At 41.8% G+C, this 23,532-nt stretch overlaps 1 protein-coding gene across 1 annotated transcript in view; it reads left to right on the top strand.

The window, feature by feature from the left end:
• Window positions 1-2,120: 2,120 nt before the first annotated feature.
• The window catches only part of LOC132397646 (sodium/hydrogen exchanger 2-like), a 369,476-nt gene continuing 348,064 nt past the window's right edge, over window positions 2,121-23,532 (top strand). Inside the window, exon 1 of the mRNA XM_059976415.1 lies at window positions 2,121-2,340. Coding sequence (XP_059832398.1) covers window positions 2,121-2,340 — 220 coding nt within the window. The remainder of the gene's footprint in view (window positions 2,341-23,532) is intronic.

The raw sequence follows: 23,532 nt of genomic DNA, 5'->3' as shown, positions 1-23,532 counted from the left end.
CTGGGGTTCCCTTGTCCTGTCCAGGCATCTCACATCCAGTCCTGTTGCTTCTCCTCGTCCTGTAGCCATGTCTTGTCCTCGCCTAGTTCTCGAATCCAAGCCCGAGTCAAGACCCAGTTTCTGGTTCCTTGTCCAGTCTCTGGCTCGAAGTCCAAGCCCAGGCTCCTAGTTCCCAGTTCCATGTCCTGGTTCCACTATCCTAGTCAAGTCCTAGCCCAGGCCCGGAATCTTTGTCTTGTCCAGGGCCTGTGTCATGTGCAGCGTCCTTTCTTCCCCACTTTCCTTGCTTTCTTGTCACACCTAGTCCTGTCCTTGGTAGTTCAGTGTCTGTGTCTTGCATTTGGGTCTGCTCCCAACACCTCCCATATGACAGAGAGAGTTCAGAGGAAGTTCATGAGAATAATCCTAGGAATGAAAGCTTTGTCATATGAGGAACTTTTAATGGCTATGGGCCTGTACTCATTGGGGTTTAGAAGAATGAAAGGGGATCTCATTGAAACCTATCCGATATTGAAAGGCTTAAATAACATGGATGTGGAGAAGATGTTTCCTATAGCGGGGCAGTCTATGACCTGAGGTCACAGATACAGTGATGTGGAAAGAATGTTTCCTATAGTGGGGGAGTCTAAGACCAGAAGGCACAGCCTCAAAATTGAGGGATATTCATAGAGAACAGAGATGAGGAAAAATTTAGTTAGCAAGACGGTGATGAATCAGTGTGATTAATTGCCAAAGAAGGCTGTATGAGCCAGTACATTGGGTTTGCTTAAGGCAGAGGTTGATAGGTTTTTAATTAAACAAAGCATCAAAGTAAGGGGAGAAGGCAGAAGAACAGAGCTGATAGAGATAATATATCATTATTACCATTATGGAATGGTGGAGCAGACTCGAGCCAAGGGGCCTAAATCTGCTCCTATGTCTTATGGTCTTATTTTACAAAGTGCTGGTATGTGCTCTTTAGTCTGACCCATTAGAACACAGAGCAATGCAACACAGGAGCAGGGCCTTTGGCCCACCGTGTCTATGCCAACCATGATGCCAGTTTAAATAATTCCATCTGTCTTTGAGTGATTATGCAGAAAGTTTGTTAATAACTCATCTCCTACCCTAGGACATGAACTTATCAATACCTAGTACCTCATTATGATTTGTATCTCATTGCATTTTCTTTGAGGCTGTTACACTTTAATCTGCTTCCTGTTATTATTTTACCTTTTACCATTTCAATGTACTGTGTAATGATGATCTGAGGGGACACTCTCAAGACAAGCTCTTCACTGTACCTCTTTACATGTGGCAAGAACAAACCAACCCCAAATCTCCAACCCAGTAAGGAAAGTGTGTGTATGGTGACCATCAGAGGTGAGCTGAAGGGCAGATGCAACCAGAATCAGAGTAGAATGAATGGGTTTGTGACTGGTGTGGGTCCGAGGAGTGGATACGGGTCTGGTGTTGATCTGGTGTAGGCTGCATGGGAAAAGAGAGTGGCAGGGAGATGAGAAGTTTGTTTGCTTATGTTTGTCATGGAATGCATTGTGCTGCAGCTGCAAGTAAAACTCGTTTTCTTAGCATTGCTATGTTGAATATGAAAACCTGTGACAATGAACTTGAAGGTGAGACCAAAATTACCTGGCATTGGAACATTGAATATTTACTCCCCTGCAGGTTACCCAGGCCAAAGGTGAAGGACGGTTTTTTGTGTTGGAACAATGAGTGGCCTAGAGGGAAACCGGTGCTAGTACTGATCCCACGGGGTGCTGGATGCTGGAGTTTGAAGACAGAATCCTGCCCCTTCCAATATCATGGGAAACCTCCATCCTCTCGCAGAGTTTAACTAGTAGCCGACAGCGGCGGCAAGAAGCAGCACCTTAGGACAGTGTAACCGGAATAATTACAGCAATGATATTAAAATAAGTAGTACCGTTGAAAAGAAAAGACAATCCAGCTTTAAATACCGAAGGCTGGTCTCGCCTCTGCAGGGAGCTCAGTCTGAACGGGTGCCGTGTGGATTGAGGACAATCTGCTCCACAGCTCCGCTCGTCATGCCCCGTTGCAGTCTTTGGGTCGGCATCTTATTGTTCCAACTTTTATTATGGACCTTGCTCTTTGCTGAAACTGAAATGGACTCGAAAACTGCGGCACCGAACAACGAGAGTGGCCAATGGGATTCGACAGCCTCCAGCCAGCCCGAATCCAAAGCGATGCAGCCGGCATGGGAGCCCGAGGAGAAAGAGAGCGCAGGCGGCGCCGCACTCAAGATTTTCTCCATTGAATATCACCACGTCCAGGTCCCCTTTGAGATAACACTATGGATTATGTTAGCGTCGCTGGCAAAAATAGGTAAGGATGTAGAACCGTCCTTTACTGGTCCGGTATACATCTGCAGGTTCTCTGATTGCTGCTTTGTGCGGATCAGAGAAGCTGCCAGTTTATTTGACTTTGTAGCTCAGTATGTAAAGATGCTTTTGTTGGGGTTCGGACTGAGGATGCAAATCATGTAAATTCTGCTGCTTTAGTTGCTATGGAAGTGGGAGAGATTACATGACATCGTTAGAGACGGTCGCCGATGCCCGGCGCTCCGATCAATACACTGGTTGTTTACGTTGTTAGTCCGTACTGCAGTTCAGCGTTGTGGAAGAAAACTCCCAAACTGTTCGGCTTTAAGCCCTGCACTGAAAGGACGAGAAACTGTCTTTACATTAAATCCAGTTTATGTTATTTATTTAACGTTTTGATGACTTTAACTAATTCCAAGTGAGATACCCAACTAGTCTGTGTTGACAATGGGACGGATTCATATCTTTTTATATATTTTCAGGCTGGTCCGAGAAACGGGATGGACGCGGGTGTGTGTGGCGGGGCAGGGGTTGCCATTTCCACAGATCGTTTATATTAATGAGATGCAGGGATTTCTGAGTTGGCCTTGTCTTTCCGAGGGACATTGAGATGTAATGTTTTCCCAGGGCTTGCTCAGGAGTGCTAAGATTCCTGGAAGCAATCCTTGGATAAGACTGGGGGAACAGTAGTTTATAAAACATGAGGTTTTTGTGCAAAACTGTTTTCAAACATACTGAGTTTGGATAAATACAAAGAGTGGTGCTCTGACTAACGTTAACCTATAGCGAGGCCATTCGGCCTATCATAATATGATGGTTTACTGAGAGAGCTATCCAATTAGCCCCAGGCCACTGATTTTTACCTCAGAGCCCTGCACTGATTTTCTTTTACAAAGATCTTTCTTGTACCCCATGAGGATTACTATTTCTCGAGGAAAATAATAATCTATGTAATATTTGTCTGTGAAGTGAAGTAGAAGGAAATATTTTTATTCCATGAATCACTGCTGTGCTGGCACTTATTACCCAGTCTTATTACCCAGTCTTATTCCAAGGAGGAGGTGATGATGAGCAATTTTAGACCAGAACAGAAGAGAAACAGACCCTTTGGCCCATTGCATCTCTGCAAGACATCATGCCAATCGATACTAATCCCTCTTGTCTGTAGTAGTTCCATATACATCTGTGCTTTGCTCATTAAACGATCTATCTGGTTGGCTCTGAAATGTCATCACTGTCCCTAATACCAAATAGCCAAGTCCCTGACTGCACTAGTCAAAATGGATATGGGTTAATACATTGGGTGCTACAGTAGCATAACATGATAACAGGTCCAGCACTCAGTCTGGGTCTCCATTCTGATGCCGGCTGTGAGGGGCTTGAATGTTCCACCCTGTGAGAACACGGGTTTCCTCCGAGTGCTCATGTTTCCTCCCACATTCTAAAGACGTACCAGTTAGTAGTATTACAAAATTTCCCCTGATTAGGCTAGAAACAATAAATAAATAAAAGAGGGGCCTGTGGAGGGTCAGGATTGTTCCTTCAAGCAGTATGTCACATCGGCAAAAAGCTAATTTACATTTGGTCAAGTGTTACAGGTAGGGTTAAAGACAGAGATGAAATGAACAGACATGTCTTCCTGTCCCACCACCCGGAGAGGGGTGTGGTCAGTAATTCCAGGTGAAGCAACAGTTCTCTTCCACTTCTGACAACCTAATCCACTGCATTTGGTGTTCACGATTGTGACCTCCTCTACACTGTAGAACACAAACACAGTTTGGACAATTGTTTCACAGAGCATTAATACAATGCTGGAAATCCAGAGCAACACAGACAAAATACTGAGTACCTCTAGCAGTTTTTGCATGTCACTTCACAGAACAACCATGCTCCGTGTGCAAACGTGATTCAAGTTTCCTTCTGCCTGCTGCTTCAATTCCTAATCCCAGTCCCTTTCCAACCTATCTGTCTATAGTCTCCTGCACTGCCATCCCAATGTATGTAAGTTATTACAAAATATGAGATCAACAATCTGGACATTTTTCAACCTTCTAGATAAACACTGAATTCCTCAACTTCAGATAAGCTCCCACTATCATGTTCCTTTCGCATGCAGTCTTTTTGCAATGCCTCACTAATGGACAGTACCGATGCTCTTTCCAGCCAGAGTAGATAAGTTGCACCCTAGGGTTCTGAAAGAGGTATTGTTACAGATTGTGGCAACATTAGAAATGATCTTTTAAAAATCATTGGACTCTGGCATGGTTCTGGAGGACTGGAAAATCGCAAATATCACTCCACTCTTTATGAAAGGAGGAAGGCAGCAGAAAGGAAATTATAGACCAGTTTGCTTGACCTCAGTGGTTGGGAAGATGTTGGAGTCAATTGTTAAGGATGAGGTTATGGAGTACTTGGTGACACAGGACAAAGTAGGACAACGTCAGCATGGTTTCCTTGAGGGAAAATCTTGCCTGATGAACCTGTTGGAATTCTATGAAGAGATTACAAGTAGGATAGATAAAGGGGATGTAGTAGATGTTGTATATTTGGATTTTCAGAAGGCCTTTGACAAGGTGCCACATATGAGGCTGCTTACCAAGTTAAGAGCCCATGGTATTACAGGAAAATTACTAAAATGGTAGGATTTGGCTAATTGGCTGATTGGTAGGAGGCAGCCAGTGGAAATAAAAGGATCCCTTTCTGGTTGACTGCTAATGACTAATGGTGTTCCACATGGGTCGGTGTTGGGACCGCTTCTTTTTATGCTGTATAACAATGATTTAGATGATGGAATAGATGGCTTTGTTCCCAAGTTTGCAGATGATATGAAGATTTGTGGAGGGGCAAGTAGTATTGAGAAAACAGGTAGGATACAGAACAACTTAGACAGATTAGGAGAATGGGCAAGAAATTGGCAAATAAAATACAATGTTTGAAAATGCATGGACATGCACTTTGGTAGCAGAAATAAATATTCAGACTATTTTCTAAATGGGGAGAAAATCCAAAAATCTGAGATGCAAAGGGACTTGCGCAGAACACCCTAAAGGTTAACTTGCGGGTTGAGTTGGTGGTGAGGAAGACAAATGCAATGTTAGCATTCATTTCAATAGGTCTAGAACACAAGAGCAGGAATGTGATGCTGAGGCTTTATAAGGCACTGGTGAGGCCTCACCTTGAGTATTGTGAACAGTTTTGGGCTCCTCATCTCAGAAAAGATGTGCTGGCATTGGAGAGGAGGTTCACAAGGATGATTCTGGGAATGAAAGGGTTATTATACAAGGGAGATTTGATGGGTGGATCTGTACTTGCTGAAATTTAGAAGGATTGGAGGGGATCTCACTGAAACCATTCAAATGTTGAAAGGGCTGCACAGAGTAGATGTGGAAAGGATGTTTCCCATGATGGGGGACTGTGACAAGAGGGCACAGCCTCAGAGTAGAGGGACATCCATTTAAAACAGAGATGCGGAGAAATTACTTTTGCCAGAGGGTGGTGAATTTGTGGAATTTATTACCACAGGCAGCTGTGGAGGCCAGGTCATTGGGTGTATTTAAGGCAGAGATAGATAGTTTCTTGACTGGATATGGTATTAATCATTATCGGGAGAAGGCTGGGGAGTGAGGTTGAGAAGGGAAAAAAGAATGATCAGCCATGATTGAATGGGGGAGCAGACTTGATGGGCCAAATAGCCTAATTCTGCTCCAATGTCTTATAGTCTTAAGGTGTTATCAATATCCATGGGATCTTTTGTCTTACTCTCCTTTTGTCACACCTCCCCAGCCCCCAGCTCTGCTTTCAAAATTGTACATGCTCAGCTTGTCCTCTATTTTTGAGAATGGGTCGCTGGCCCAGATTTCTTTCCACAGATTCCGCTTAATTAGCTCATTTCTTCCACTATTTCTGTTTTTGATCAAATCCCATCATTTGCAGTTTTATTTGTTCTATGTAAGTGAGGGATCGAGGTGTTCTTCTGCATAAATCACAAAGTGTTGGCAGCCTGCTGCAGCAAGTGATTCAGAAATCAAATGGCATGTTGGCTTTTACTGTGTGTGGGAAATCTTGCAATGCCTTCTTGAATTGCTGCATTCCTTTCAAAGTCAAAGGAAATGCATTATCTAAATATATATATATATCAATCACCATATACTACCTTGAGATTCATTTTCTTGCAGGCATTTACAGGAAATTAAAGAAATACAATGGAAATTATGAAAAACTTTTGCAGGTTGTGACCCTGCTGAACCTCACATCACAGCGCTAAGCAATATTGCACCCATATTGTACTGTCTCAGTACTTTTATATATGTGTGCTCTCGCACTTACTTTTTATTCACAGTTATTTTGTAAATAACACTATTCTTTGCATTTCTGGTTAGATGCTAACTGCATTTCATTGGCTTTGTATCTGTATTCAGCACAATAACAATAAAATTGAATCTAATCTAATCTAATAAATAAAGACTGCCAAACAACCAGTGTACAAAAAAAAACGAATAGTGCCAATAAAAAAAACAAATAAATAATTCTGAGAACATGACTTGTAGAGTCTTGGAAAGTGAGTCTGTAGGCTGTGGAATTAGTTGAGAGTTGAGGTGAGTGTAATTACTCACACTGGTTCAGGAGCCTGATGTAGGACAATAACTGTTCCTGAACCTGGTGGTCTGGTGGTCTGGTGGCTCCTGTACCTCCTGCCCAACGGTAGTAGTGAGAAGAGATTATGGCCGGGATGGTGGAGGTCTTTGATGGATGCTGCTTTCCTGTGACTGCACTCACAAGGAAGAAGTGAAGTAGAAGGATCTCCCAGGGTGCTACTGGAGAGGTGTAATGGACTGGATTAATCAGTCCCAACCTTCAAGTGTCCAAGAGAGGTGGTATTAAGTGTACAAGCACAACAAAGTAACTTCAGTCTAATTTGTTGCCGTAAAGCAGAAAGCACAAATAAACCACACAACGTACTACATAGCAAGTCACAAAGATTTCCACAAACAGTTCTGTAAGACACAAAGACTTTAGGGTTCATGATTGTTAGTCACTACTTGACTGTGCTGTTATCAGTGGAACTTCGAATTTTGACTCATTAGTGAAACTGATTGTGATCCGGTCCTGCTTGAAGCCTAATGAAACGGGAAAGGCATCCCCATAAATACAAGTTTCACAAATGCGGAGGCACACAGGGACAGACAAATTCTTTGATCTTTTGTTCCCTTTCCATTAACTCAGTCTGGTTTCTTTCTTTCAGACAGTACATGTGTTCAACAACATAATGTTCAACATAGCCTCAAAAATCAATTAGACATTTTCATGGTTACAACTCATTATCTGTAAGACACAGCATTCCTTGGATTTACAGAAGTATATTAACGTTTATGTATAAGTGATAAACCTGGATCCAAAAAATAATCCATGAAGCTACCTATCAAACCACTTGACAGACAACCACATTTAATGGTGTCTGAGACTAAGAAAGAATCCAGCTACTTTAACAAGCATTTTACAGACATTAACAGCGTTTACTCTTGTCATTCTACACTATTACTCACTCACAGACCTCGCATGCCACAAGATCAGAAAGAGCTGAATTATCATTTTGACCTTCCAGTCATTCATCTAAAGTTTTACAAAATCTAATATGACTCAAGAGGGATCTCTGGTGTTCAGGACTGGCCATATACTTCCACATCAGGATGCTGAGTGCCTCAGAGGAGAACTTGCTAGTCATAGTCAATTCTCCTGGATACTGCTGCGCTTGGCTTTCTAGATGGACTGGTCACAGGTTGGAAAGCTGCAGCTGGTGGTCAATAACTGTGGTTTATTTTTAAAAGGGTACATGCTGTAACCACCGTGCATCTGTAGTGGGGAAATTGATTTTTCATTGTTCTGAATGGGTGCCAATTAAGCAGGCTGCTTTAGAACTTTAGAATAAAAGAACATAAGGAATATGAGCAGGAGTCGGCCATCTGGCCCATCGAGACTGCTCCGCCATTCAATAAAATCATGTCTCATCTCCACCTACCTGTCTTTTTCCTCATAACCCTTAATTCCCCTACTATGCAATGATCTATCCAACCTTGTCTTAAGTATATTTACTGAGGTAGCCTCCACTGTTTCACTAGGCAGAAAATTCAACAGATTTCCCACTCTCTCGGAAAAGCAGTTCCTCTTCATCTCCATCCTAAATCTACTCCCACGATCTTGAGGCTATATCCCCTATCTCTAGTCTCACCTTCTAGTGGAAACAACTTTCCTGCCTCTTATCTATCCCTTTCATAATTTTATATGTTTCTACAAGATCTCCTCTCATCCTTCCGAATTCCAGTAAGTACAGTGGCAGGCGACTTAATCTCTCCTCATAGTCTAACCCCCTGATCTCTGGAATCAACCTGGTGAACCTCCTCTGCACTGCCTCCAAAGCCAGTATGTCCTTTCTCAAGTAAGGAGACCAGAACTGCACGCACTACTCCAGGTGTGGCTTCACCAGCACCCTGTACAGTTGCAGCATAACCTCCCTGCTCGAAAATTCAGTCCCTCTAACAATGTTCCTTTTGCCTTTTTCATAACCTGCTGCACCTGCAAACCAACCATTTGTGATTCATGCACAAGCACTCCCAAGTCCCTTTGCACAACAGCATGCTGCAATTTTTTTTATCATTTAAGTAATCTGCTCTTCCACTTTTCCTTCCAAAGTGGATGACCTCACATTTACCAGCATTATACTCCATCTGCCGGACCCTTGCCCACTCACTTAACCTGTCTATGTTTCTCTGCAGACTCTCCGTATCTCTGCAGAATTTGCTTTTCCACTCAGTTTGGTGTCATCAGCAATATACATCATTAATGTATATCGTGAACAGTTGTGGGCCCAACACCGACTCCTGTGGCACACCGCCCACCACTAATTGCCAACCAGGCTTTAGAGCATTGCTGAGTAATGCAGTGCAAAATTCACTTGTCTTTTCTTGGCACTATCTACAACACACAGCCTCCTGTGGTTGCAACAACTGCAATAGAATTGTGGCTGCTCCTTTTGCGTTTCTGGTCAATGGTAATTCCAAAATGTTCCTTAAGTTCCCATGCTCACCTCACAATTTTGGAATTGACATGTAGATGCACTTATATAAATGTTCTCATTCAGTGATGAAATTGCTAGGTTGTGTTGTTAATTTGGATCCTGTTTCTGTCAGCTTCTTTCATTATCACTGCACACAAACATAGATATCTATTTTACTTGGCAAAATCTAATAATTCCAAAATAGAACTGAAAATGACTTCTGCTGTCTCTTTCTGCAAGTGAGAGTTATAGAGAAAGAAGCCCTTCAGCCACTCTGTCCACACTGACCAGGATTCAGCCAGTGAACAGACTCTCCAGCCGCTCTATCCACACTGACCAGGATTCAGCCAGTGAACAGACTCTCCAGCCGCTCTATCCACACTGACCAGGATTCAGCCAGTGAACAGACTCTCCAGCCGCTCTATCCACACTGACCAGGATTCAGCCAGTGAACAGACTCTCCAGCCACTCTATCCACACTGACCAGGATTCAGCCAGTGAACAGACTCTCCAGCCGCTCTGTCCACACTGACCAGGATTCAGCCAGTGAACAGACTCTCCAGCCGCTCTATCCACACTGACCAGGATTCAGCCAGTGAACAGACTCTCCAGCCGCTCTGTCCACACTGACCAGGATTCAGCCAGTGAACAGACTCTCCAGCCGCTCTATCCACACTGACCAGGATTCAGCCAGTGAACAGACTCTCCAGCCGCTCTATCCACACTGACCAGGATTCAGCCAGTGAACAGACTCTCCAGCCGCTCTGTCCACACTGACCAGGATTCAGCCAGTGAACAGACTCTCCAGCCGCTCTATCCACACTGACCAGGATTCAGCCAGTGAACAGACTCTCCAGACTCACACTGACCACTGAAATGAAGTAATGTGAATCGTTGAGCTTTTTTCCTCTTTGTCAGCTAAAGCAGCTTTCAATGTTGTTGTAATTAAAAATCCCCAACCATTCATTAGCATTTTCTTTCTGAGTTAATTTTTAAACTCTTTGATTTGACAGCTATTTACAGATTTACAAGCTGTGTATTTTTATTTTAGATTCATTTCTAGCTGATCAAATATTAATGAAACGTTGCCCTGAAGCTGGGATTTGATACTTCTCAGCAATGAATCAATATGCACCATATAGCAGGTACAGAAATGAATCACCAATATTTGGGGGACACAATCTCAAAGAATTTATTTCATAATGCCATGCTTTTTGCTGTCACATTTTGAGTTTTTGCTTTCTACAGTCAAATTGTTAAGGAATTGCTGAGAAATTATAGATCAGTTTTAAAATGATGTGATGCTGCTTTAATTTTTTATGTTAGCTGTGGCCTCAGATGGTTACACTCATAGTCCCAGCAAGAATTTAACCACAAAATCAGAGTCATACATCATACAGCACTAAGACAGGACCTTCAGCCCAGTGAGTGCATACTAACCCCATTTTACTCTACCCAACTCCTACAGTTCCTAGCCCACACATATCCTAGAGTAAATTTATAGTGATCAGCTAACCCAGAAATTTAAAAGTCTGGAGATGTTAGAAGAAACTGGAGCACCCAGAGAAATTCATGCATTGAGCTGAGAACAGTAGACTCCACATAGACAGTGGCAGAGGCTACAACTAAACCCAGCTCACGAGAGCAGTAAGATAGCAGCTCCACTCGCTGTGCCATAATGTGGTTGAAAGTCCTACTCTAGAGACTGAAAAAGACATTTGGGGCTGAGACTTGGGGCAGAATGAAGACAGTAAACAGTCTACCGTTCAGCTATGTCAGCTGGATGTAAAAATCATACTGTTGTATTCTGAAGAAGAGCAATGGTTATCGTGGTTCACCCTAACGCCAGTGTCATCTTTAGTGTGTTTGTTAATATCATCAATGTGTGTTGATATACCAACAAAACCTGCAATAAATAACCTCTATTGTTTACTCACTGGTAATCAAGGAATAAGTCAAGCTAAAAGCTGAGCACCATTCATGAGTTGAAGGATTCCTGCTTCAACATCAATTCATCCTCATTTTCAAAGACTCCCCAACACTGATTTTAATATGCAATGCACTAAGAAGGGGAAGTAGGAAGCTGGAGTTAATCTTACGGAGGGGTCTAATCATACTGTGGGCTATCAAGACTAAAGGACTTATTGGCCACTCTTTAGCACATGATCCCACAAAATTACACTAATTAACATGTGACTATGCCCTAGATACCCAACTCAATTTTCTTCCCTCAACTTTGCACAAACCCTCCCTACTTTTGCATGCTATTTCCATCTCCTTTATCCTCATGGTGGCTCGTGGTCCTGCCACAGACAGCACTGATCAACTTCCTAGCTGGAGTGTGCGAATGGGGCAGCAGCTGTGAGCTCAGAATTTGTGGGGTGAGTAGAACACAGTAAGGATGCACTATTATGATTTCTTAAAGTGATTATATCGCAATTCGCAAAACATCCCTCATTTAATTCCTAGGCCATTTCTATATTGTTATTATATTGCTGTTTGTGGATGTTTGTTAAAAGCAAACTGGATTTCCTAAATAACAACAGGGCTACACTTTAAAACACCTGAACTGTGAATAGCACTGTATGCATGTTTTTCTTTGCTTTTGTGAAAATTTCGATATTCGTTGGGCCAGACTTTGCTGCTAATCAGTACTGACACATTTAGAAACATCTGTATTCAGGAGAATCAGGGAAGAGTTCATGGGCATCTCAGAGTGAATAGGGTACAAGGGAACAAGAAGTGGGGGAATGAAATGGAGGGAGCTGACATAAACTCAATGGGCTGAAGGGTGTTCATCTATTGCATAGGTAATATGTAGATTGATGTAAATTCTTTATAGAAATAGTAGATCTTCGCTCAGCTGTGGGACCTTGTTAACCTACTATTGTCAGGTTGATTAAATCCCTCTGCAAAACAACTGAGAGAAATGTTTGCAGCTCCCCCCATTCCCTTTTGTCAAAAACATTGAAGACCCCTTATTGAAACAATTAAAATGCATTGAAAATTAATGAAAAATAAGAAATTTTATCACTTGAAAGCATTTGGAAAAGTGTTTAAACTTATTTAAGGAAAATCTAACTAAGTAAAAGTTAACACAAAATGCTGGAGGAACTCAGCAGGCTAGGCAGCATCCGCGGAAAAAAGTACAGTCAACATTTCGAACCGACCCCCTGAAGGGTTTTGGCCTGAAACTTCTTTTCCATAGATGTGCCTAACCTGCTGAGTTGCTCCAGCATTTTGTGTGTGTTGCTTGGGCTTCCAGCATCTGCAGATTTTCTTTGTTTGTAATTAAAAATTGAAATAGATTACTTGATATTTCTTCCTTGCATTCATTCCTCTCATTTGAAAGGAATAGGTTCACTGTTCTCGGCTGTTTTCCCTTTGAATTTCAGAGCATAAATAAAGACAGCTCATTGTAGAAATGGCAACACTTTCCTGAAGTTCTGCCCTACCAAGAAAAACAATTCTGTTTTCATGTTCTTTTGACCCATAACATATCTACTTTGTATTCTAACATAGCTATGCTAAAGTACTGTATCTTGAAAACAATGTTGAAACAACAGAACGCAGCAAAGTGGTGAGGGCTAAATAAGTCTTGTAAAGCTCCAATTTCCTTGGTTTGTTCCCACTGCAAATTTAAGCCGTAATGAACAAAGGATGTGTTGCCCTGGAGAGGATCCAATGGAGGTCCACAAGAATTAAAGGCTTAATGCACAAGGAGTGTTTGATGGCTTTGTCGTGTATTCGATGGGGTTCAGATGGATGAGTGGAAATCCCATTGAAACCTCCAGAGCAGTAAAATGCCTGGCTAGGTTCAATGTGCAGAGGATGCATCTATTTGTTGGTGAGTCTATGAACTGAAGCCACAGCCTCAGAATAAAAGGACATTCCTTTAAACTTGAGATGAGTCGAAATTTCTTCAGCCAGAGGGTACTGAAGCTGTGGAATTCACTTCCATAGAGGGCTGTGGAGGCCAGGGTATAGGATGCGTTTAGCAATTGATTGATTGGTAGGGGGTTAAGGATTACTGGGAGAAAAGTGGAAAACGGGGTTAAAAAAGTATCAACTATGATTGAAAGGCAGAGAAGACTCAATGGGCTGAATAGCCTCAATCTGCTCCTATACAGTATCTTACAGCTTTATGGTTTGCTTCTTTCACAAAGCTGTGGTTGATTTAATCAGTTCCCCTGGCTTCAATCAGCACTGGCTCACAGCTCCTGTTGATAACACCAGAAATAGTCAAGCTAAACTGTACCCACAAACGTGTGCTTTGTTGTACTCAAAAAGACTTGAATGCCATCCAAAAGATGACAGTTCATTTTATTGGCAATCATTTCCTTCTCCTTAAACATCTACCATACTCAAAAGTTTTTGCACTGTGATAGCACTGTGACCTGTCTACAGGGTAGACTGTTTACAGCTTCCCCAGGACTCCTTTAACAGTACCTCCCCAACATGTGTCCACCACCCCGGAGAATGACAAGTGTATGGGAGTACAGTGCTTTGAATTGCTGATCTGAATTCTTTCAACTTCAAGAGTGAAACTCCTGCATTTTCCTGTTTAATGGTATTGCTACATCGTTTCACTTTCTCTAGGATAACTGGACACAGACACAAAGTCAAAGTTGAGTTTATTGTCATATGCACAAGCACACGTATACACCAGCGCAATGAGAAACTTTCCTGCAGCAGCTTCCCTGGCATGTACTAACAGCATTCACAAGTAAAATATCAATTAATCATGGATTAAACACAGGTTTACAAAAGAATACAATTACAAGAACTTAATTAGAACAAACAAAGTCTGTTTTAGTGTGAAGAGATTAAAGTGGACATGGGTTTGTGAAGCAGGAGTGATCTGAGGTGTGATCATGCTTGGAGAGAAGCGGCAGATCTTGAATCTGGTCTTGAGAGACCTCCTGCCTGATTATAAGTAGAGAAGCTGCCATGGCCCAGGTGGTGGGGATCTTCTACCTCCTTCCTGAGGTAGCGCTTCCTTGTAGATACAACCGATATTGGGCTGAATCCACGACATTTGCAACTTCTTATATTTGTGTGCACGTCATTTGCTGGACCAGAGCACGATTGAACCATCAGAGTGCCTCCAATAGGACCTCCAGAGTGTTGGGTGGCAAGATGAACCTCCTGAATCTCCTAAAACAGTAAAGGTACTGTCACACCTTCTTTGTCATTACATCTATCCCAAATTATAGATCATACAGGCCATGTATAATCTAATACAGTACAGTGAGTATTATACAAGCCCTGTATAATCTAATACAGCACCATGAGGATTATATAGGCTGTGTATAATCCTCATGGTACTGTATTACGGTACAGTGTATATAATACAGGCTGTGTATAATTTAATATAGTACAGTGTGTATTATACAGGTCCAGTATAATCTAATACAGTACAGTATGTATTATATAGGTCCAGTATAATCTAATACAGTACTGTGTGTATAATACAGGCCATGTATAATTTAATATAGTACAGTGTGTATTATACAGGCTGTGTATAATATAATATATATAGTATATAATATAAGGCTACATACTAGTTTAACCAGCAACACCCAAATCCAAAGAAGTAGCTGCAAAAGAACCTTTACTTATATTGGGACCTTCTTCCCATTCTCTAGTGTATGAAGTGTGATTATTCTCCAGTAGCTGTACAAATTATTTCCAGTAAATATCTCAGTCAGAGAAATATCGAATGTATTTGAAAGCCTAATGATGTTTGACATTTTGGGCGTATGTAGAGCATGGGAAAAATATTAACTCATTTCCGCTGAATTACCATTGTATTATCATGTGTACAGCTAGAATCCACTTAGCATTACAAGTAGATCATTTCCCAGGGTCATAGAATGTTGTCGAGAGGGATGCTAACAAATAACAGCAGAGTGTGAAGTAATCCCCGTGTGATTTTATATTGATGTGTTGTTGCTGGTGCATGAAACTATTACCCATGTTGTTAGTTGCCTTTGAAATGTGATTTTCACTGTTTATTTAAAGTTCAGAAGTTTGAATATATTTAGAACCATACTGTTGCAAATATTGAATTATTGGTGTCACATATACAGTGAAAAGCTTTTGTTTTGTGTGTCCTCCACACAGATTGTGCCATACATAAGTACATTAAAATAGTAAAAGCAAAATAATGCAAGATAAAGGCCTAGATAAAGTAAATGTGGAGAAGATGTTTCCTACAATGGGAGAGTCTGAGACCAGAGGGGACACACTCAGAATAGAGGGGTTTCCTTTTAGAACTGAGATAAGAAGGAACTTCTTTATCCAAAGAGTGTGAATCTGTAGAATTTGTTGCCACAGGTGGCTGTAGAGGTCAAGCCATTGGGTATATTTAAGGCAGAGGTTGATAAATTCTTGATTGATCAGGGCATGAAGGGATACAGGTAGAAGGCTGGAGATTGTGGCTGAGAGGGTAATTGGATCAGCCATTTTTAAATTGTGGAGCAGACTCAATGGGCCAAATGGCTTAATTCTGGCCTATACCTTATGGTCTTGTGGTATCATAAGTTTGCAGTTACAGAACAGTGCAAGTAGACAAATAATATGTGAGGGAGGGCTACGACAAAGTAGGCCAGGTCATCTTTGGATTTGCTGAAGCCATCTTGCTCCAGTATTTCCTGCAGTAATAGGGTTGGGAAAGTTTCTGCAAGATAGTTGAAATCAAAACATGTGATATGACAGAACATAGAACAATTTGGCACAGGGAAAGTTTTTTGCTCCACTATTTTGTGCTGAACTATTTCATAATTAAATGCTAAATTTAACTAATTCCTTCTGTCTCTCTGTTCCGTCTGTACATACCACTCCATTCCCTGCACCTTCATGTGTCGTCTTCACTTGTCTTAAACACCACCACCACCACCATCTCTGGAAATGGATTTAATCACAAAATAATCATGCGCTGCACATCTCTTTTGAATATACCACCCTCTCTCCTTAAATGCATGCCCTTTACCCTGGGCATAAAGATACTGGTAGCCTACTCTATCTATTCCTCTCATAATCTTATAAACTTCTATCAGATCTCCTCTCAGCCTCCACAGTTCCAAAGAAATAACAGAATGCATGACCACGTTAATGGGAATATATTATTGACCACAACAGTCCGTGGGATTTAGAGGAACAGAGTTGTAGAGAGATCGCAAACTGTTGCAAGAAACATAAGGTTGTTAAAGTGGATGATTTTAACTATCCATAGATTGACTGGGACTCCCACACTGTAAAAGATCTGGATGGGATAGAGTTTGTCAAATGTATTTAGGCAAGTTTCCTTAATCAGTATATATCAGTCCCAATGAGTGAGTGTGGAATACTTGATCTCCTATTAGGGAATCAGACAAGACAGGTGACAGAAGTTTGTGTAGGGAAACACTTTGCATCTAGTGATCATAATGCTATTATGTTCAAAGTAAGTGTGGAAAAAGATAGATTTGGTCCATGAGTTGAGATTCCAAATTGGAGAAGGGCCAATTATGGTGGTATCAGAACAGATCTGGCAAGTGTGGATTGGGAAAGGTTGTTTTCTGGCAAAGTTGTACTTGGTAAGTGGGAGGCCTTCAAAAGTGAAATTTTAAGAATACTAAGCTTTTATGCACCTGTCAGAATAAAAGGTAAAGATGATGGGTTTAGGGAACCTTGGTTTTCAAGAGATATTGAAGCCCTGGTTCAGAATAAAAAGGTGTATAACAGGTATAGACAAGTGGAATCAAATGAGGTACTTATGGAGTATACAAAATGCAAGAGAATATTTAAGAAAGAAATCAGGAGGACTAAACAAAGGTATGAGCAAAGAAGAATCCTAAGGGATTCTACAAATATATTAAGAGTCAAGGATTGCAAAATTGGACCTCTGGAAGATCAGAATGGCAATCTATGAGTGGGGTGAAAGAGATGGGGAAGATTTTAAATGGATTTTTTTTTTTGCATCTGTATTACCTCAGGAGATGGGTACAAAGCCTATTGAAGTGAGGCAAAGCAGCATAAAGGTAATGGACCTGATACAGATTACAGAGGAGCAGGTGCTTGCTGTCTTGAGGCAGATCAGGGTGGACAAATCTCAAGGGTCTGACAAGGTGTTCCCTCAGACCCTGCGGGAGGCATGTGCAGAAATTGCAGGGTCTGAGCAGAGATGTTTACACCATCCTTAGTGACAGGTGAGGGACCAGAGGGTTGGAGGATTTCCAATGTTGTTCTGCTGTTTAAGATTAACCCAGGAAATTATAGACTGGTGAACCTGATATCAGTAGTGGGAAAGTCATTGGAAGACAGTCTAAGGAACCAGATATATGAATATTTGGATAGACAGGGACTGATTAGGGATAGTCAGTATGACTTTGTGTGTGGTAGCTTGTGTCTAACTAATCCTACAGAGTTTTTTGAGGAAGTTACCAGGAAAGTTGATGAAGGGAAGGCAGTGGATGTTGTCTACATGGATTTTAGCAAGGCATTTGACAAGGTCCTGCATGGGAGGTTAGTCACAATAGTTCAGTCACTTGGCATTCAAGATGAGGTTGAATTAGACATTGGCTTTGTGGGAGAAGCCAGACAGTGGTAATAGATGGTTGCCTCTCTGACTGGTGGCTTATGACTGATGGAGTGCTGTAGGGATCATTGCTGGGTCCATTGCTGGTTAACTGGATCAACAAATTTGTGGATGACACCAAGACTAGGGGTGGAGTGGACAGTGAGGTAGGCTATGTGAGCTTGCAGTGGGATCTGGACCAGCTGGAAAAATAAACTGAAAAATGGAAGATGGAGTTTAATTCAGACAAGTGCAAAGTGTTTCAATTCGGTAGGACCAACTAAGATTGGTCTTACACAGTGAAGGGTAGGACACTGAAGGGTAGTGTGTTAGAACAAAGGAAACAAGGAATACAGGTCCATAATTCATTGAAACTGGCAACACAGGTAGATAGAGTCATAAAGAAAGCTTTTGGCATATTGGCCTTCATAAATCAAAGTCTTTCGTACAGGGATGTTATGTTGAAGTTGTTAAGATGTTGGTGAGGCCTAATGTGGAGTATTGTGTGCTGTTTTGGTCATATAGCTGCAGGAACAGATGTAAACAAGGTTAAAAGACTACAGAGAAAATTTACAAGGATGTAGTCAGGACTGGATGACTTGAGTTGTAAGGAAAGGTTAAGACTTTATTCCTTGGAACATAAAAGATTGAGAGAAGATATGATAGAGGTATACAAAATTATCTATAGGGTATAAATAGGATAAATGCAAGCAAGATTTTTTCAACAAGGTTGGATGGGACTACAAATGGAGGCCATGCATTAAGGGTAAAAGGTGAAATGTTTAACGGGAAGATGAAGGGAAACTTCTTCACTCTGAGAGTGTGGGTGGAATGAGCTGCCAGTGCAAGTAGTGCATATGAGTTTGGATAGGTACATGAATAGGAGGGGTATGGAGGCTATGGTCCGGATGCCGGTTGATGGGTATAGGTCGTTTAAACGGTTTGGCATGGATTAGATGGGCCAAAGGCCTGTTTTTCTGTTGTGCTTTTCTATGGCTCTATTACAAATTTGTTCAAGCTCTCCCTATACTATGTTTCCCTAACCCAGGCTGCATCCTGGTACAGCTCTTCTACACTCTTCCCAAAGCTTTCACATACTTCTGAGAATGGGTTGACCAGAAGTGAATGCAAACCTTAGCTATGTTCTAAATCAATATTAATAACACTGCGACATAAGCTGCTGCCACTTGACCTGAGTGCCTTGTAAATATAACCATATAACAATTACAGCATGGAAACAGGCCACCTTGGCCTTTCTAGTCCATGTTGATGCTTACACTCACCTAGTCCCACTGACCAGCACTCAGCCCATAACCCTTCATTCTTTTCCTGTCCATATACCTATCCAATTTTACTTTAAATGACAATACTGAACCTGCCTCTGCCACTTCTACTGGAAGCTCATTCCACACAGCTACCACTCTCTGAGTAAAGAAATTCCCCCCTTAAACTTTTGCCCCCTAACTCTCAAATCATGTCCTCTTGTTTGAATCTCCCCTACTCTCAATGGAAAAAGCCTATCCATGTCAACTCAATCTATCCCCCTCATTATTTTAATTACCTCTATCAAATCCCCCCTCAACCTTCTACGCTCCAAAGAATAAAGACCTAACTTGTTCAACCTTTCCCTGTAACTTAAGTGCTGAAACCCAGGTAACATTCTAGTAAATCTTTTCTGTACTCTCTTTATTTAGTTGATATCGTTCCTATAATTCAGTGACCAGAACTGTACACAATTCTCCAAATTCAGCCTTACCAATGCCTTGTACAATTTTAACATTACATGCTATATGCATTCTTTACCTCCCCATCAATCCAGGCAGACATTTTTAGGAAACCATTGTCAACATTGTAAATGGACTTTGTGCAGTCCCTTTACGTTTCATTTTCAATATCTCCAAAATTGTTAGTTATACTAACAGATATAACCTAGGCAAGTCCTTCATTGCAAAAGATGCTGCAGAATTGGAAGTTATCAACTGTGAGCACACCACAACACACCTTCTGCCACATTAGAACATAGTGCATAGATCAGTACAGTAGAGCAGCCCACAGGCCCTTCAGACCACGATGTCATGCCAACTCTTTAATGTACACTTATATTAGTCTAACCCTTCCCTGCCACACAGCTATTCATGTTTCCATATCCACTTGCCTTTCTAAAAGTTCCTTAAATGTTCCTAATGTATCTGCATCAACCATCACCTTAACTGTATGTTCCCACTCTCTGTGTAAAAAAGAACTACCTATGACATTCCCCCTCTACACCTTAAAGTTATATCCTTTGCACTAGTCATTGCTACCCTGGGAACATGTATCTGGCTGTCCACTCTATCTATGCCACTTAACATTTCGTACACCTCTATCAAGTATTTTCTCATTCTCCTTGGCTCCAAAGGGAAAAGCCCAGGCTTGGTCAACATATCCTCATAAGAGATACTCTCTAATTACAGGCAGATCCTGATAAACTTACATTGGACCCTCTCTTAAAGCTTACACGTCCTTCGGATAGTGAGGTAACCAGAAATGAACCCAGTACTGATTTGTTTGTTCAGAGATACAGCACAGGATAGACCCTTTGAGTCAGCTACCCACCGACTTCAGTCTAGCCTACACATGGGACAATTTACAAATGACCAATTAATCCACTAGCCGGTACGTCTCTGGACTGTGGGAAAAAAACAGAGTACCCGGAGGAAACTCACAAGCATACAGAAAAAAAACATACAAACTAGCTTACAGAGGATTATGGAATTGAACTCTGAACTCTCACGCCCTGAGCTGTGATATAGTTGCTACGCTACCGTGACGTCCCACTTCAACAGTGCTCTAACTGGAGTGTCAGGGGGCAGCTCTTAAATACAATTCCTCGAGTCATGAAACCCAACACACCCTGTGCCTTCTTAACTACCCTTTCGACTTGCACTGCAGCTTTGAGGGATCTATGAACATGGATCCCACACTGTTAAGAATTCTGCCATTCACCCTGTATTGTGTCTTCGAGATTAACCTCACTTTACATCTTTCAGGATTGAACTCCATCTGCCCTGCTCACTCCTGCTCTGCATCTCATCAATGCTCCGTTGAAACCCTCAATAACCTCCTACGTAGTACCTCCAATCTTCAAGTCATCTGCAAACTTACTAACACATCCTTCCAATTCTTCATCCAAGTAGTTTATAAATATCTCAGGAAGTAGGGATGCCAGAACAGATCTCTATGGAAGACCCATGGTCACCGACCTCCGGGAAGAATAGGCTCTGTGTACTACCTCCATATCCTTTCTGTGGGAGAGCGATTCTGAATCCACACAGCCGTCTTTCCCTGGATCCCATGCCTCCTGGCATTCTGAATGAGCCTATCTTATCAAATGTCTTACTAGAGTCCACATGCATCACATCCACTGCCCTACCTTCATCAATTTATTTTGTCACTTCCTCAAAGAATTGTATTAGGCTCATGTGGCATCCCTGATCAGACTCAAGGCTCTCAGTGGATGTTACATCCCATGTGTCTACGTGATACACAAGACAGGGCAGTATGATATGGAGAACAAATTGTTGCCCATTGTTCCCCTTCTCCATGAAGCTGATGAATCTAAACGAACCACGGAGTCCGATACAGTTTGGCACCAGCAGTGTCACAGGAATTGCCAGTCAGTGTTGAACTCAACATAAGACTGCCTTAGGGATCGTAGCTCTGGATTTTTCCTGGGGGTTTACTCCTGAATTGTTCCCTGTGAGTGGTCATAGTCACAAGGTAGCAGAGGTTTGAGATCAGAGTTTTCCTTCTCCTAGATGAGCTGTCAACCACAGCTGATGAGCCTCATCTGCCCGAAGCGACTGGTTTTAAGGTAGTAACCCACCTATGGCCCTACTTCTGTCACTGAGCTTTGTAACTGAACCACATATGAAGACCAGGACTTAGTCAGGACTCTGACTTAGTGGTCAGAGGCTATTTGAGATGCACACCATTAGGAGAATTTAATAGATAGTGGGTGCTTATTTTCACTACCACCCCTGGCTATAACAACCTTAACAAACCTGAAGAATACATAGTCTAATCAGACTATATCTTCCGATGCTTGTAAATCATGTCTCTAGGAATCCACTCTGGTAGATTGCTCACCACTGACATCAGACTCACTGGTCTATAATTCCCAGGGTTACCTTACTCCCTTCTTTTCAAAAAGGAATAACAATCTCCAATCTTCTAGTACTACTCCTGTGGCCAGGGACGACATGAAGATCATTGCCAAGGTGCAGCAATCTCTTTCCTTACTTCCTGTAGTAATGTAGGATAAATCCCATCCAGCCTTGAGGGCTTATCTATCAAAATGTTTGTCAAGGGTTCCAGCATATCCTCTTTCTTAATTTATGCATGTTTCAGCATAGCAGCCTGTTCTATGCCGATTTCACATTCATCAAAGGCCCTCTTACTAGTGAATACTGAAGAAAGTATTCATTAAGGACTTCCCCTGATTCATCTGACTTCAGGTATATGTTTCCTTTTTCATCCCTGATCAGTTCCACCCTCACTCAAGCCATCCTCCTGTTCTTCATGTATGTTTAAAACATCTAGGTGTATTCCATAATCCTACTGAACAAGGCATTCTCATGTCCCTTCTAGGTCTTCTAAGTCTATTCTTAAGTTCCCTCTTGGCTACTTTGTATCTTACTAGAGCTCTGTCCAAACTTTGCTTCCTATACCTTAAGTATGCTAACAACACACACAAAATGCTGGTGGAACGCAGCAGACCAGGCAGCATCTATAGGGAGAAGCGCTGTCGACATTTCAGGCTGAAACCCTTTGTCAGGACGAACCCAAAACGTCGACAGTGCTTCTCCCTATAGATGCTGCCTGGCCTGCTGTGTTCCACCAGCATTTTGTGCGTGTTGTTCAAATATTTTCCAGCATCTGCAGATTTCCTCGTGTTTGCACCTTAAGTATGCTTCTTTCTTCCTCTTGACTAGGTGGTCCTCCCCATTTTCAACCATGCTTCCTTCACATGCAACCTATCATTCTTTCCCTGCCTCAATGGGACAACGTTATCTAGAACCCCATGAAAGTGCTCCTTCCACAACTTCCTCTGGTTGGCCCATTTATATACTGTGTCAGGAATCCTAGCTAAATTTACTAACAAATTCCACACAATCTAAACATTTTGCACTGAGAAAGTGCCAATGAAAATTAGGGAAGTTGAAATCCCCATGATAACAACCCTGTTATTTTTGCATCCTTCCAAAATCTGTCTCTCAATCTACTCCTCAGTGTCTCTTTGCTATTGGGAGGTTTATTGGATATGCTCCCTTCCTGTCTCTAACTTCTACCTAACTGATTCAGTAGACAATCCCTCCAAGATGTCCCGCTTTCTGCAGTTGTGATAGTATTTCTCATTAGCAATGCCACTCCCCCACCTCTTTACACTCCCTTGCTGTCCTTTTTGAAACATGTAAACCCTGGAACATCCATCAGACATCCTCCCTTTGGGACTACCATGAGTCTATAATGGCCATAATGTCACTGCCCCATGCTCTGTTCATCGTCTTGTTCCTGACACTTCTCATATTAAAATAAACACACTT

The sequence above is a fragment of the Hypanus sabinus genome, chromosome 8, assembly GCF_030144855.1.
Source record: "Hypanus sabinus isolate sHypSab1 chromosome 8, sHypSab1.hap1, whole genome shotgun sequence".
Lineage (NCBI taxonomy): Eukaryota > Metazoa > Chordata > Chondrichthyes > Myliobatiformes > Dasyatidae > Hypanus > Hypanus sabinus.
This window is presented reverse-complemented; position numbering and strand designations above follow the sequence as displayed.